General features: G+C 39.1%; 2 protein-coding genes across 2 annotated transcripts in view; one reads left to right on the forward strand and one right to left on the reverse strand.

Annotated features, from left to right (window-relative positions):
- SNF4Agamma (SNF4/AMP-activated protein kinase gamma subunit) overlaps positions 1 to 11,046 on the forward strand; it is a 112,661-nt gene extending 101,615 nt beyond the window's left edge. The window contains exons 10-16 of the mRNA XM_031992642.2: positions 6,258 to 6,395; positions 6,494 to 6,646; positions 6,717 to 6,895; positions 6,965 to 7,168; positions 7,251 to 7,397; positions 7,485 to 7,578; positions 7,664 to 11,046. Of these exons, the coding sequence (XP_031848502.1) occupies positions 6,258 to 6,395; positions 6,494 to 6,646; positions 6,717 to 6,895; positions 6,965 to 7,168; positions 7,251 to 7,397; positions 7,485 to 7,578; positions 7,664 to 7,944 (1,196 nt within the window). The 3' untranslated portion in view covers positions 7,945 to 11,046. The remainder of the gene's footprint in view (positions 1 to 6,257; positions 6,396 to 6,493; positions 6,647 to 6,716; positions 6,896 to 6,964; positions 7,169 to 7,250; positions 7,398 to 7,484; positions 7,579 to 7,663) is intronic.
- l(2)k09848 (WD repeat domain 74 lethal (2) k09848) lies at positions 10,224 to 13,362 on the reverse strand. The gene is made up of 8 exons (XM_031992733.2): positions 13,111 to 13,362; positions 12,709 to 12,856; positions 12,525 to 12,620; positions 12,135 to 12,441; positions 11,961 to 12,058; positions 11,692 to 11,893; positions 11,354 to 11,617; positions 10,224 to 11,273 (listed from the first exon to the last, which is right to left on the reverse strand). The coding sequence occupies exons 1-8, from the start codon at positions 13,166 to 13,168 to the stop codon at positions 11,196 to 11,198; spliced, it is 1,251 nt and encodes a 416-aa protein (XP_031848593.1). The 5' UTR covers positions 13,169 to 13,362; the 3' UTR covers positions 10,224 to 11,195.
- Between the last annotated feature and the right edge of the window lie 1,840 nt (positions 13,363 to 15,202).

Genomic DNA, 15,202 nt, shown 5'->3' on the forward strand with positions numbered 1-15,202 from the left:
AATGTTGGCCCTGCACTATTACTCGAACTGTAAGGGAGTCCGCGCCACGCTGAGCCGCGTGTCGGCCGCGTGGTGGAGCCAGGACGATGATCCTGTCTACTCGAAGGACCTCATCAAGGAGTTCGAGGTGGAGAACCCGCCGCTCGAGGACGAACTCGCTTGGATCCTTAAAAAAGGTACTTCGAGAGTACGAAGGTACTTCGTCCTCTTTAACCCTGAAATAGGAACTTAGGAGAAATACGTGTAGGATGTGACTGTGTGATGAATGGTAACTCACGTGTCTTAAGAAATATAGAAAATATAGAAAGTATTTTAAGAAATGTTATAATATCTTAATATTTCTTAATATCTTAAGAAATCTTATAGAAAATATAGAAAATCTATCTTAACAGATATAATATCTGTCTTAAGAAACATAGAAAATATTCATTTGTTGCACACGCGTTCATCTATACATCCATTCCAGCAATAACGTAGATGAAGTCTCGAGCAACTGCTACATTTACAATTGTGCAAACAGCTTGTACCACATTATAGCTATCCCGAAGGTTTCATACTATAGCACACAGAATCTCTTCGTAGAAGATGACACGATCATCGCTGCCAAGGGAAACTCTAAAGTACCCAGAAGATACCCTCTGTAATTGCGCCATTGGTGGTTCCGCCATTGGTACGGCACAATGTCATTCTATTAGAGGCGTAATGAGGTCCTATGTAAATCACGTCGATTCGAAACATGCCCCGGAATTATAGCAATTTCCTGGACGATTGAAAGGGAGCGGAGGAGGGACGGAGAAAACCGTCGTAACGACCTCGCGATGGCGGCCGGCTGTATTCCGATTCCCGCGGACGGTTATATTTAATTCCGACAAAAGGAACGGCTGGACGGCGACGCCGCGTCGATCCGGGTTCGTCGGACGAATAAACGTCGCGGTTCCATTTTAAGAACAACGCGTAATTGAACGCATCATGTCAGGGTCATCGATTCAACTCGTCGTCGTTGCGCGCGTCGTCGTGTGCACGGGTCAACGTTCCTGTCCAGCCTACTATCATATGCGCGCAACGCGGATGCAACCGGTGTGCGTACGGTTCTAACCCATCGCGATCGAATTTTAACGGAGGAAAATTACTGGCAACGGCCGTCGCGAACCAAATGGTTTCTCTGAAATATTTAGCGTTCCATTGATCTCCCTATTGTGTAGTTATTCTCGTATTCTCTAGTTTCATTTTCTGTTCTGTTAGTTTATTTTCTAATTCTTATTTTCTGTTTCATCATTCTCTAGATTTATAATTCTTAACGCTTGTCTTGCTATTGCCTATATCGTCTAGCTCTTTCGTCTATTTCTCACGTATCAGAATTCTCGACCTTGAATCCTCTTACAGACGGACCAAAATGTCCGTCTCCGTTTCACGTGTTTCATGAATATTACAGTCCGAGTTATCAAGCGTAATTGACGTTCACGAACCTTAATCCATCCTCCAGCTAAAACGCGTTCTATTTCGAACAGTATGTCTTTTAAAATTAATAACATTCTTTATTATCTTCTATCGCTTATTATCTATTTGTCTATTATTAATATCAATAAAACTTCAATTTTCTCTGAAGTTATTGACGATAAAGTCTTCGACGATAACCCTTTGTACTCGAAAGTTTTTCACTAGAAATACTCAACACTCTTTGATAAAATATAGACGACGCTTGTTGCGACTAATGGGAATAATTTAGTCGATAAATTAAAGGACAAAACTATTTTACTTTGATATTTCATAGTGAGGCATTACACAAAATTTAGCGTTAAACATCGAACTTTATAATTTTACTGTGTCAAGCCAAGTGGTGACTGAGAGTCACCTCCCGAGTGCAAAGGGTTAAATGGCACGACCACTCGAAGAAACACTCTTCCCAAAGCGCGCACCAGGGGCCAGCCAAAGAGGACAACGTGCCGCGTCTAAAACGTGCACGGTTCACCGTCTACGCCGGTATATTTGCACCGCGTGCTCGTCCGCGAGGCAACCGGACGAACCGTGCCCCGACTGCACAGCACGACGATCTCTTGCCAGTCAGTAGCTTCATGATCACAGCACGAGCGAGCCGGCCGCGCGAACGTTTCCCGCTGACTTTTACGGCAGCGTCCGTTCCTTTGTTCGCTCGTCGCCTAATCGCGAAAGTTTCGCGCCGCGTGTTCGACCAGCCGCAGCCAGTAAACTCCTCGAACGAAACCCTGTCGCGCAAAAGTGCTACCGCCCGTGTCCAAGTGAATTTATCCCTTCGCGGAAGGTTGTGCTCGAAAGTGCGCGTGCTTCTCCGTGCAAAAGTAAATTGTGCATTCGATTCGTAACCGCCGGAAGATAGAAAGCGACGGATTTCCGAGTAGACGTGTTCGTTTCGTAGAGTTTAGTAAGGCGGTTTAACGAGCATATGATCTGTAGAGATCATAGTGTCGGTGATCCATATTGCGTGTAACACATAACTCGAGGCAATTGATCCTTTACGATTTAGAAACTTTCGAGTTCCAGAGGTTTCCCTGTACTTGATGTCTTCGAATGATTCCTTTTGACTTCTGATTCTGGAAAGAATGTCATCGGTATGCTAATACTGCAGTATCCTCGAAGAGATCATCCTTCGTAACGATTTAAACAAAGCGCCGCGATTGATAAGTAACATTTAATTCGGAGTTGAAAGGATAACTAATTCTCGTTTGATGCTTAAAGTCTGCTCGGAGCCTTCGTCACGCGGTTGACGCTGCGTGTCTTATTATTAGTCACACGTTTTTCCGGGTGAACGTTTGTTCGCCGGCAGCAGACAGCCTTGGTCTAGGTGTCTCAGCCGAAGTGTCCGCCTGGTTGCCCCGCGACACACTTCTTCGGCCGCGGATAGAACAACTTTTTGTTGTTTTCTCTTTTGCCTCTGTCCCCGAACTGTAACTCGATTCGAAAGCGGCTCTAGCGGGCTCGGTCAGTTTCTTTTCGCGTGGCGCGCGCGAAACTAGAACTCCCGGGACACCGTGTGTCCGTGCATATTGGATTTCCACGTACGATTGGACGGGGCATTCAAAAGGGCAACGTTCGATAAGGTATCCCGTAGCGGCGAACGAAATTACACCGCGAGGACGTGATCGCCGCGCCGGGAATCTGGCTGGGAAAGGCGGTTCTTCTTCGCTTGCGAGTTTGTCCCTGTGACCCGAAGAGGTTGTTTCATAAGAGACTCGAGGAACCTGCTTATCTTCCTCGCGAGATGTTAATGTGGACAGTGAAGGCAGCAAGAGTGGAGGATCGTCTAGTGTCTTTCGTTGAGAAAGCTGTAGCCTTTGTTCCGAAGCTTTCGCTTGTAGCTTTAGACTCGTCGAACTCGATTATGGACATCAATGGAGCTTGCAGGAATGAACATTTCAGTTTTCTTATTGGAACTGTTTCTTTGTTTCCTTCCTCGCGTTGTTTTAAGCGGATTATCTGAATTTGTCGGTAACTATTCGCTGCATCGCTGAAACGGAGGACTGGTTCAATGGCACTTGTACCTTTAGTTCAGCTCTCAGTTTTTCGCGATAATCGTCGAATGGTTTGAGACAAATGCTTGTTGAATTTTAAAATGATGTGCACTCTCAGACGTAAAGTCATGGTTATGCGATTTTATATTTTATATTTTTATATGCTTCGCAGCTTTGCTTCAATATAAATGTATATTAAAATTCATGAAGATTCCGTTTAAACCAGGTGTCCTTTAACCAGATTTTGAGATCAGTATTCGCCAGTGATGGCAAGTTCGTCGAGAGTAGCTCGAATAAGTCTGTCGCCTAGAATATTCATGAACAAGATGAAACAAAGGCCAACGCGGTCTATCGTGTTCCGTCGTCCGCCATTACGTAATTGTCATAGGGCTTAATCGATTGTTCAACGATCCCGACACTGCTGATAGAGTGTCAGTCACTTTTAGACTCTCTGGCCGACTGATCTTTGCGCCTTTATCTCGAATTCCGCGGCGAGTTTACGGCCCTGATAAAGATTCACGAGCGTTTATCGGTTCTCGGGTATTTTGACTTTATCCCCGATCACTCGAATATTTCCTTTATCGCGATCGCGAACGTATCAAACGCTAAGATCCTTCTCAAACGATCGTAAGAAATTAAATACTAAATTTCTCTCTTCGTATCTACGAATCGCAGATTGTATCGCTTGTTCCTGCAATCGCTACTAATCTGTGGACTTACACGAGACACGAAAGTATTAAGCGTTCCCGTTAGTTCGTACCGCCCGCCATTTTCGTTGGTCATTTTTCTTCCATTTCCTCGCCTCCTTTTCTATTCGTGGTTCTCGTATTCGATTCCCGGTATTGTAAAACAGAATTGAACATTCCAGGAAATTGCATACGCATCTGCAATTAGACGTTACGATCCCCTTAAACGATTCTGGGCTCACAGCTTCTCGGTACCGCATGAATAACTCGTTTCCAGAATGCCGACAAAATGGCCGCCTCGCGTTTCGCAGTCGATCGTCGGCCGACTAGGAAACTAACTTATTTAGTTACCTAGCAATCTAATTATCGTCTATCGACATTAATACCGATGTATAATGTTTCAACTCTGCGCTTTAACGCGTTTTAACGTATTTCGATAAACTATAAATAGTAAAATTAAAGCGAATAAAGGGACATTGAACTATTAGCTACGCGTATACCCGTATTCATCTTTGTCTTCAGCTGACTTCCAGTTTCCTCGTTTATTCAGTGAAAATTCCGAGATTTTTGCGTCGGTCTTACATCATAACATACGTAAGAATGTAAATTGGTTTATAATTACGTGCATCGCGGGACAAAACCGCTTCGGATCGAGATTATTCCCTTCACTTCTACTTGGCGTCGGTGATCATTTGTGTAACAGATTATGTACCATTTGTTCTCTGCGTCGGCCGTATGGAATTCTCAGGATTTTTTGTATCGGAAAAACTGTTCCGAAGTCTCGCCAGCTAATCTCGCACTGCATCGGACATCTCGGTGCCAGTCGTTACGCTAATTGACAGTGATAGGACGACAGGATACAGTTTAATTGGTACGCGTGATCAATTCGGAATTGGGAACGTTCCGCGGTCGCATTTCAACTGTCCAGGAGAGTCTACACTTTTTTCTCTTTTATTTCAACGTCGACGAAATAAATCGTCGTTCCCACCGACAAATAAAGTTTCTTCGCTGTGCAATTTTACATTGCTTCAAATTCACGTTTTCGCCTATCTGGCGGCGAAGTTGTTCAAATTTTGGAAACCATTCAAATACATCAACGAGTAAATTAATTTCCAACTATATGCCAGTGTTTCATACATACGAAAAAGCAATTTAACGAGCTGTACACATATTTGCCATAATGTAGGTGATCGATGGTAAACACAGGCTGCCCGATGGCACGCGCCGGTGTCAACACGTTAAACCGCCTTTGTTCGATGCGTCTGCACGCGTGATAAGGATTTTATTCGATAAGAAAATTGGCGTCCGTTTAAGCAGGTTACAAAGCCGCCATCCTGTCTAATCAATCATTTAATCTGGCTCATTTGAACGTTGCATAACATCGCCACCCCTCGCGCGAACGTTCGATTAAGTACTCGTGACCCCATGTTACCGTAATTTCCTCGCGAAGATTGCGATAACGAGGGCGTGAAATACCGTTAGTCTAATCATAGCATTTGGACAAACGATTCTTTATTATGAAAATAACGAGATGTAGGTTATATTTGATTGCGCGGCCAGCGGGCCTGTAGGTAAATAGGTCATCAGGTGATTGTAGGATTTTCCCTAATCAGCGCGGTGCGTGGGGTTCTCGCTCGAATAACAAGTCGTCGCATTTTATTTATAGATATCGTGATCCCTTGCGAACCTCGTTGGTCGTTTTTATCGGAAAGTTTAAATGCACCGCGGGAACATGTGATTCGGCGCCAAATATTGCACCAGCATAACCTATCGCAGGGCAAGGTTGCGCGGTATCCGGTGTGCGAATCAATCGGTCGATGATTCGACGATTTCTGTTAAATATCGTGAGAGATAATAGCGTTTCTTTCGTTGGAGGACCACAGAGTGCGAGTTATTCGTTTCCCCATTCTTTTCTTTCGAACGGAATGGAAATGTTAATCGCTGTCATGCAGTCTGCGAGTAATTTCCAGTAATTACGTGTGTCGTATCGGACATTGTGACATCGTTGAAAGACAATAACAGAAAGAAAACATGCTCCGACGTAACCAGAAAGCTCTATTGTACTGTGAACTGTTTGGACTTTCAGAGGAGGACGAATCACAGATCTTCGTGAAGTTTTTCAAATTTCACAAATGTTACGACCTAATACCGACCAGTGCCAAGTTGGTCGTTTTCGACACGCACCTCCTCGTCAAGAAGGCCTTCTTCGCTCTTGTCTACAATGGTACGTAACAGATTAAGTCACTGTGATCTGGCCAGTTGTTTCGTTTCAGTTACCAATGGTGGCATGTTTATTGTTTCACGCGTTGGTTTTTTGTGCAGGTGTAAGAGCAGCACCGTTATGGGACAGCGCAAGGCAAGAATTTGTGGGGATGTTAACTATAACAGACTTTATAAAAATTCTGCAAATGTATTATACCAGCCCATCTGTGACAATGGATGAATTGGAAGAGCATGAATTAGATACATGGAGAAGTAAATATTTCTTTTTTCTATGAAAGTTTCGCTGTGAGATTATGATATTTAATGAACTTTATTGTTTTAGAAGTCTTGAAGGATCAGGTTCATCCATTAGTGAGCATTAGCCCAGATGCATCTTTGTACGAGGCGATTAAAACACTTGTTCAAAATAGAATTCATCGTTTGCCTGTGATAGATCCGGATACTGGAAATGTTCTCTATATCTTGACACACAAACGAATACTTAGGTTCCTCTTTCTTTATGTAAGTACATAGCAAGATACTTATGAGAACAACCAGAGTCTGAAATTAATGATAATAATTTAATAATAGATTCATGAGCTACCAAAGCCATCATTTACAAATAAAACATTGAGGGAGTTAAGGATAGGTACATTTGATAATATTGAAACGGCAACTGAAGAAACTAGCATAATTTTAGCACTCAAGAAATTTGTAGAGAGGAGAGTTTCAGCATTACCGATCATTGATGCTGAGGGAAAATTGGTGAACATTTATTCAAAGTTTGATGTTATAGTAAGTATATTAGAATTATCGAATTCTACACTTCTAAATTTCTTACAATTAACATGTAAATAATCTTACACATTCTTTTCAGAATTTAGCTGCAGAGAAAACATATAACAATCTAGATGTCTCATTAAGAGAAGCAAATGAGCATCGTAATGAGTGGTTTGAGGGAGTTCAAAGTTGTAAATTAGATGAAACACTGTTTACTATTATGGAAAGAATTGTTAGGGCAGAGGTATAACATTTTCTATCCTTTTATTTTAAAGAATCAAATAAATATGTGACTTACAGGAAGTTATAATAAAATATTACAATTATTCAGGTCCATAGGCTAGTAGTGGTTGATGATGATGATAAAGTTATTGGTATAATTTCTCTATCTGACTTACTCTTCTACCTCGTTCTTAGGCCTTGCGGTAAAAATACTTATATTTTATACTACTATACAATTTATATGCAATTATGAAAAAACAGCTATCAATAACTAACGGTAATTTACAGGTGAAGATGGCAGTAGCAATAAAAATAGTTCTATATCGTTAAGAGCTCAGGATTCGCTGTCAAAAGCTCCGAGTTCTGTACAGTTGGAAGCTTCTCTTCCTGATGGTGAACAAGAAGCTGAACCAGATGCAGCCGACGTAAACCAATCCGAAGAAGCTCCCGCGACACCTAGTCCACCGCTGAGTCCAGCAGCGTCAGATATTTCTGAACCTCAATCTAATTTAGTAAACCAGTCTCAAGAACCTACATGGAGGGAAGTAACTGTATCGGGGGGCGAATGAGACAACATAATTCTAACATGCTATTAAGCATGGTATTGTGAACGGTTCACCACTGTTAAATTAAGATTAAATTTGCAGTGGAACAGCGGTAAGCAGCGAACAAATGAGCGTGTGTTTTTCATCTGTTTTTAATACTCGCGTTGTCTTAAGAATTCATGAAAAATACACGGAACAATTATTCTGTGCTCATCGAATCAAGCGCTAGAAGTGGAAATTGTTAACTGAAATTATTAAGTTATGTCAAACGCGAAGATAACGAATGAGTTTTACTGGACGCGACAAACAATAATAACTCTACGCTGTGTAATGTATAAGGTTGAGTAAGCTTAATTTTTTATGGTACAAATGCTACTCAGCATATAGACGTTCGAGCTTCTTGCCAGGAACGATTGCTACGCCATTGATTGCTCAGGGTATGAATTCTCTACACCCTTTCTTCTATCGTACACTGGGAATGTTTCAAAAAGAGTTTCGAGAAGAGAAAGTAGCTGTTTTCTCCTTTACATTTATAACACCGCCGTGCTTTTTTCACATTGGAACCTTTGCGTTTGATTTCAAAAAAAGAAAGAACGATTAATATATAACGTACCGTCTTGTTTAGTAGACCTATACACAAAGTATGAAACAAAAAGTAGCTATATACCGAAGAGTGCTCCATAAGGAATAAATACGGAGCCCATTTTTATAAAGGCCTTCCATGAGATAATCCCGCCCTATTGAAACGACTACCATAGTTACAATCGGAAGTCTCTAAATATGTGCACCTTTCTTTCTTTACAACTATAATGTTTTTGCCCATGAATGTTTTACAACGGACGCGTGAACAATTAGAAACTGACGTACATAGTATACACTTCATTTTTATATAATTGCATAGCGTGTCGTACACTATACAAGAGAAAAAATACAATATGGTGCTTTTGATTTTATGTTATAACAGACTAATATAATCGGATAAATTCAATAAAATAAAATGACGTAACGAATAACGTTACGATTGAATTCGACTAACAGTTATAGTATGAATCATTGTTATACAGCTGTACATCACTGGAAAAGATTGATGTACAGGAAGGCAATACTTATATTTATTGTAACTGCAGTCTTTCATTGGACTTTTATGCCATTCTTTTGTGTATGTTACATAATAACATTTACAAACGACATATTGTTGAATATTTACCTATCGTTCGTGGCTGTACTTGTTGCGCACTCTCGACCAGTTCTCATTCGAGCACCGACACTTCGTTTAGTACCTACACGATTTTGTATTACCGCGCAGAAATGTCTGAGCTTATTTCTACAGCTTTACAACTTTTAAATCAAAATTCGAGGAACTGCTCGTATCGTCCCGATTTCTCTTATTGCAGGGTAATTCAATTTGATAACGTTTATAATTGTTATGATATTATCAGAAAATGCCTCCCGGTCGACAAACGTTGGCAGCATAAAGTCGATTGATAGGCTTCTTCCGGTAGGTAAAGTGTTAAGTAACAGGCCTATTAAAATCATTGGAACGTAACATCATCTTTTCTTACCTTGAGCATGCGCTGCCACCAATCTTTTAATCGATGCTTTAAATATTTAGAGCTATCCGCAGTACTTTATTTGAGTTACTTACAAACAGTTTGATTGTGAATATATTCATTTTATATTTATTTTAGACTTGTGTGTACATATATATAATTTAACTTAATTTTATGTCTTTTGAACACTCGTATCTCGTTTCTATCTGCTTTATGTGAAATTTTTTTATCAAATTAACCATCACGTTAGCGATACCGATTCGAACAAGCTATGGATGAAAGTATGAACAGTGTACTATAAAGTTTTAAAGGGATTTTTGACCGAAATTTCTGTATATTAAGTAACGAAGAATGAAATTGTAAGTGGCGTCACATAAAATGCGGAAGGAAAGTTATGGATTATCACATTTAATCTTGTTACTAATTCGCGCGTCTAATCAACGATCGTTCGAAAAGAATTCGTTTAAGATGATTTCACACGAATTGTCATTTACGTTGTTCCCGATTTTTCATGTAACGTGTATAATGTAAGTATGCCGTACGACGATGAAAAATGCACCGAGACTACTGGATTTTATTTGAATAAAATTCACCATTAATTACATATACACGATCTCCACGGAATACGTGGTTGGAGGGCGGCATTCGTTATGCGATCAGCCGAGGAAAATTGTTTCTTCGCGAAACATTTCATTATTCTACGCTTACTGCACGAAAAGAGATGAAATTTAACGATTTACGCGAAGATCTGTGTGTGTGTTACATCTATATGTGGAAATTTGTATATAAAATGGCCTCTGTGCCAAGGGACACGGTTTCCTGTTTGGCGCATTGCTCCATTTTGCTCTGTAGAAGTATGGGTAAAAAAGAAACCACCTATTCGATCTTGAAGGGGACAGTGCCTGTAATTTAGTGAATTTATTCCTAGGTACGTTTACGAGGATAAGAGTTTAACAAAAGAAAAAAAAAAGCTATTCCATTTCAGATGTAAGATCCAGTCAGGATAAAGCAAAGTTTGCGTTAGTATTAACAGGAGGCGTAGTGGACAATGATTTTTGTACAGCTGAAAAGAAATTATAGCTGAATAAGATTTAGTGTGCTGTAGCTGCGAAACGTTATTTCCTTTTAGTACAAAATGCGTTTCAACTTTGCGAGTTGTCACGTTCACTTTTTCTAGTTTTTAGACGTAAAAAGATTTACGAGTAGCCTATGTCTTGCGGCGGACCCGATTTCAATGTTACTAATAACCGCATCGAAAGCACAATTCACGGGGATCCTGACAGGAAACAGGACGGCAGTAGTTGTTGTACTCGAGGAAATCATTGAACTCGGCGTTACGCTGCATTTGCGAACCAAAACTATATATAGACAAGGTATTAAGAATAAATTGTACAATAAAGAAATTAATCGAATAAAATTAGGCAGTACACCTCAGTCGCGTCTCAGTACTGTATATCCAAGACAAAAAGAAAAAATGATTAGCGTGTATTATTCATAACCCTCGTACATACGTGTAAGTTACAAATGAAAAAAAGAATTTCTGAGTGACAAAATACATCATAATTGAAACATTTTATTTTTACATTTCTATTGATTTCTGTATGTCTTCCCATTTTTATCCTTGTTTGTCTTTCTACATTCAATTACATATTTATTCGAATTTTGAAACATTTATATTGTAAAAATATAAAACTATTATTTATTTTTTGCACTTTATTTATACGACTATAAGACGGTGGATTTTATTTTCTTAGGTGTTTGCTCCGGTTTGTCCTGTTTTCTCGAAGCAGACTTGCAACGCACCTGTATACAGAACAATGCAGTTGAAAATTCCACTGTTTTCTTTGGTTATTGATTCTGACTTCTATATCAAAATTAGTTACCGTTTTTTTGACTGAAGAAACCTTTTGTTTCCTTTTAATTGATTTTTTATCCGCTTCATTATTGATCACTTGCATATTTTCGAATATCATGTCGTATTCGGAATCACTGTCCAAAACTGTTTGCTTACTTTCTCCATTAGCAACGTTACTTTTGTTATTATTAGCAGTATATGATTGTACACAATTTCCGTTCTCTTCATTTTCGGCAGACAAGGAAAAACCTGCATGCAACAACATGCATGACATCCTTGATGTTAAATAAATCTGCAAAGTAAAGATTTATTTATATTTCTTTTTCTATAGATTTGCGTAGAACATTTACTTTTCATTTACATTACCTTTTTTATTAATTTCTTTGTATTTATGTGATGAATTCGTAAGAATCTGTCTAAGCTAACACTAACAATGTAAGGTTCACTTGTACTGCAAGATATACCAGTCACTCCACCAACAAATCCTTTATATGTATTCAGTACTTTTGCTGGTTTTCTCAAATCTATGAGGTTCATTCTACCTTTGCCAGATCCTACTATAATTTGCCTGCAACAATAGTAACACATAGTAAATTTATATAGATGTTTGCTCCTTTACAATAATTCATACATACTTCTCTCTTGGTGTAACAGCTAAAGTTGTCCATGGTTCATCTTTAACTTCTAAATTTATAACAGGCCTCCTCTGTGCTTTTTGGTCATGTAATTGTATCTTCAATGATTTAATTCAATTTATAAGTAAGAATGCAATGGCAATAAGAATATTTTATAAATGGTAAGTTTCTTACATGTCCATATCGGCCAACAGAAACAATTTGTTCTGTATTAGGAAGGAAATCAATATCAGAAATCCAAATCGGCACCCTCATTTCCAACCAATCATTAGGTACATTTTTTGCAACAAACACTTTCTCCTGTTTTTCTAAATCGAATAGTTTTAATGGATGTTCCTTGCCTCCAGTAGCAATTATATTTTTTCTTGCTTTACAATGACGCATTCTGTCTAAATTTTCACCAGCATTTATTAAAATTCCATTTTCTTCTTCAAAACGCCAGAGCTTTACTTCTCCAGATTGAATTGCAGTTAAAATTGCTCTGAAAGATTTATCATGAAAACGTAAAATTTGCCTACATAAGATTTGAAACATCAATGGATTTTCAAAGAATTTATTACTTACTCATCGTATCTTGATATACCATTTATTTTTCCTGATCCAATATTGCAAAGAAAGGAACATGTAAACGATGCACACTCTATATCATAAACTTTTATACTGTAAAATAAGCAAAGTTATGATTATAGTTATTAATGTATTTGATACTCTTAAAGATTCTTAATTTAGTAAATCATTTATATATAACCTCCTAATCTGTTTCATTCCACACGCGATCAAAATTTCTTTCTCCTCATCATTACCCCATGACATTGTTGTGATCTCATCATTATCTGTTATAGATACCAAGTTTTGTATATTTTCTATCACATAATTATTTTTATGTACTTTTACACCTGTTAACGAGAATTTGAAATTCAGTAATTAGATCTTATAAAATAGGTCTAAAGTTAACATACATAAGAAATAAAATATCAAAAATATTATGCGTAGAGATTTTACTCTATCAGAATATCAGTACATTTAAGAATACTTTTGATTCTAATTTTACACTATTCTCTTCCATAAATATCATTCTCATCAACTCCTCTTTAATGTATAGATTAAAAATTAGAATAACCAGTAAATTAAAAAGAAATCTTATAATTACCTTTAAAAACGCCAGTATTACCACCAACGTAAATATCAAATTGATTTTGATGATTCATTTTTAACAAATGTAGATTATAAATGACATAAAAGTTTAAACTCCGTAAAACATTTAATCCGGTGCAACCATGTGGTTAAGCAGAAATGTTTATCACACTGAAGTTTACGTTTAAAAATTCTTCATCTTGAAGTTAGCATTGAGCTTTAACCACAAACTATATAAAGCTCAGCTAAGTGTCTACAGTTCGCCTAAACCCATGCGGAAGAGCAAGTTGATAACCGCTGTGGAGGGCAAGAGGAGTCATCAATTACCAACGAAGACATATGGGAGTAAGGACAGAGATAGTTAGTGGTGCCACCTGGCGGAGAGAAATTGGTATTATTTGGTTAGAAGTTTGAGCGCTATCGTAATAGGTAGCGCCACCAATTCTGGATAAGGAAAGACAACGATTGATTAATAGTAGCGAGAAGGATACAGATAGCTGATTAATTTGGGCCAATCAGCGAGAGACCATTCAGACGCCAGCGAGAGACCCCCTCGAACCCCCACGAGAGACCCCTCAGACCCCCTCGAGAAACTCCTACATTTAAACGAGAGACCCCCTCGAACCCCCACGAGAAACCCCTCAGACCCCCTTGAGAAACTCCCAAATTTAAACGAGAGACCCCCTCGAACCCCCACGAGAGACCCCTCAGACCCCCTCGAGAAACTCCTACATTTAAACGAGGGACCCCCACGAACCCCCAAATTTAAACGAGAGACCCCCTCGAACCCCCAAGATTTAAACGAGAGACCCCTCGAACCCCCAAGATTTAAACGAGAGACCCCCTCGAACCCCCAAGATTTAAACGAGAGACCCCCTCGAACCCCCACGAGAGACCCCTCAGACCCCCTTGAGAAACTCCCAAATTTAAACGAGAGACCCCCACGAACCCCCAGATTTAAACGAGAGACCCCCTCGAACCCCCTTTTTGGGAGTTTCTTGAGGGGGTCTCAGGGGTCTCTCGTGGGGGTTCAAGGGGGTCTCTCGTTTAAAATTGGGGGTTCGTGGGGATCTCTCGTTTAAATCTGGGGGTTCGTGGGGGTCTCTCGTTTAAATTTGGGAGTTTCTCAAGGGGGTCTGAGGGGTCTCTCGTGGGGGTTCGAGGGGGTCTCTCGTTTAAATCTGGGGGTTCGTGGGGGTCTCTCGTTTAAATTTGGGAGTTTCTCGTGGGGGTTCGTGGGGGTCTCTCGTTTAAATTTGGGAGTTTCTCGTGGGGGTTCGTGGGGGTCTCTCGTTTAAATTTAGGAGTTTCTCGAGGGGGTTCGAGGGGTCTCTCGTGGGGGTTCGTGGGGGTCTCTCGCTGAAGTCTGGGGGTTTCTCGTTCTTATCAATCCTATATCACTTACAGCCATACCGATTGAGTTTATAAAAATACAAAAAAATAAATAATGTGTTTTTTTATTTTCTCATGTGAATATTCAGTTTGTTTAAACAATTGAACACGAAATCCCATAAGATGCTCAGTCGGCCGTGTCTCTCGTCGGTATTATATCATACGAGTAATTCTTACCGACACACGCTACAGATTTCTTTCTGTCCGACTGTACTTCGTTACCAACAGAGTTAATTTGATTTCAACGGAGGGTTAAATGATCGAAATCGTTTTTTTCAGAAATATAAAATATTTATTAAAATATTTCTATATAAATATTTATAACCTCGCGAAGGGACATAATTACATCGCGAGTCACAATTATTGTACATCCCTGACATTAAATCACTTGTAATTAATATATTCTTATCGATGAGATTTTAATCGATGAAAATCTGAATTGGAATGTCAAAATTATATTTAGAAAGATACGTAGATGGACACTTAATTAGTATACTTTATAATAAATATGAAATAAATCAGATAAACAATCCGTCTACCGTAACCCACGTGTTAATTAAATTACCGAAAGCCTCAACGAGATACAAGAAACGTTCACCGAAAATTCCACAACCTTGAGTTCACGAAAATATCGATTGCGGTTGAAAATAATAAACAATAAAATAATGTAAAATAATATAAAATAATATAAAATAATATAAAATGATATAAAATGA

The sequence above is a fragment of the Nomia melanderi genome, chromosome 10, assembly GCF_051020985.1.
Source record: "Nomia melanderi isolate GNS246 chromosome 10, iyNomMela1, whole genome shotgun sequence".
NCBI lineage: Eukaryota > Metazoa > Arthropoda > Insecta > Hymenoptera > Halictidae > Nomia > Nomia melanderi.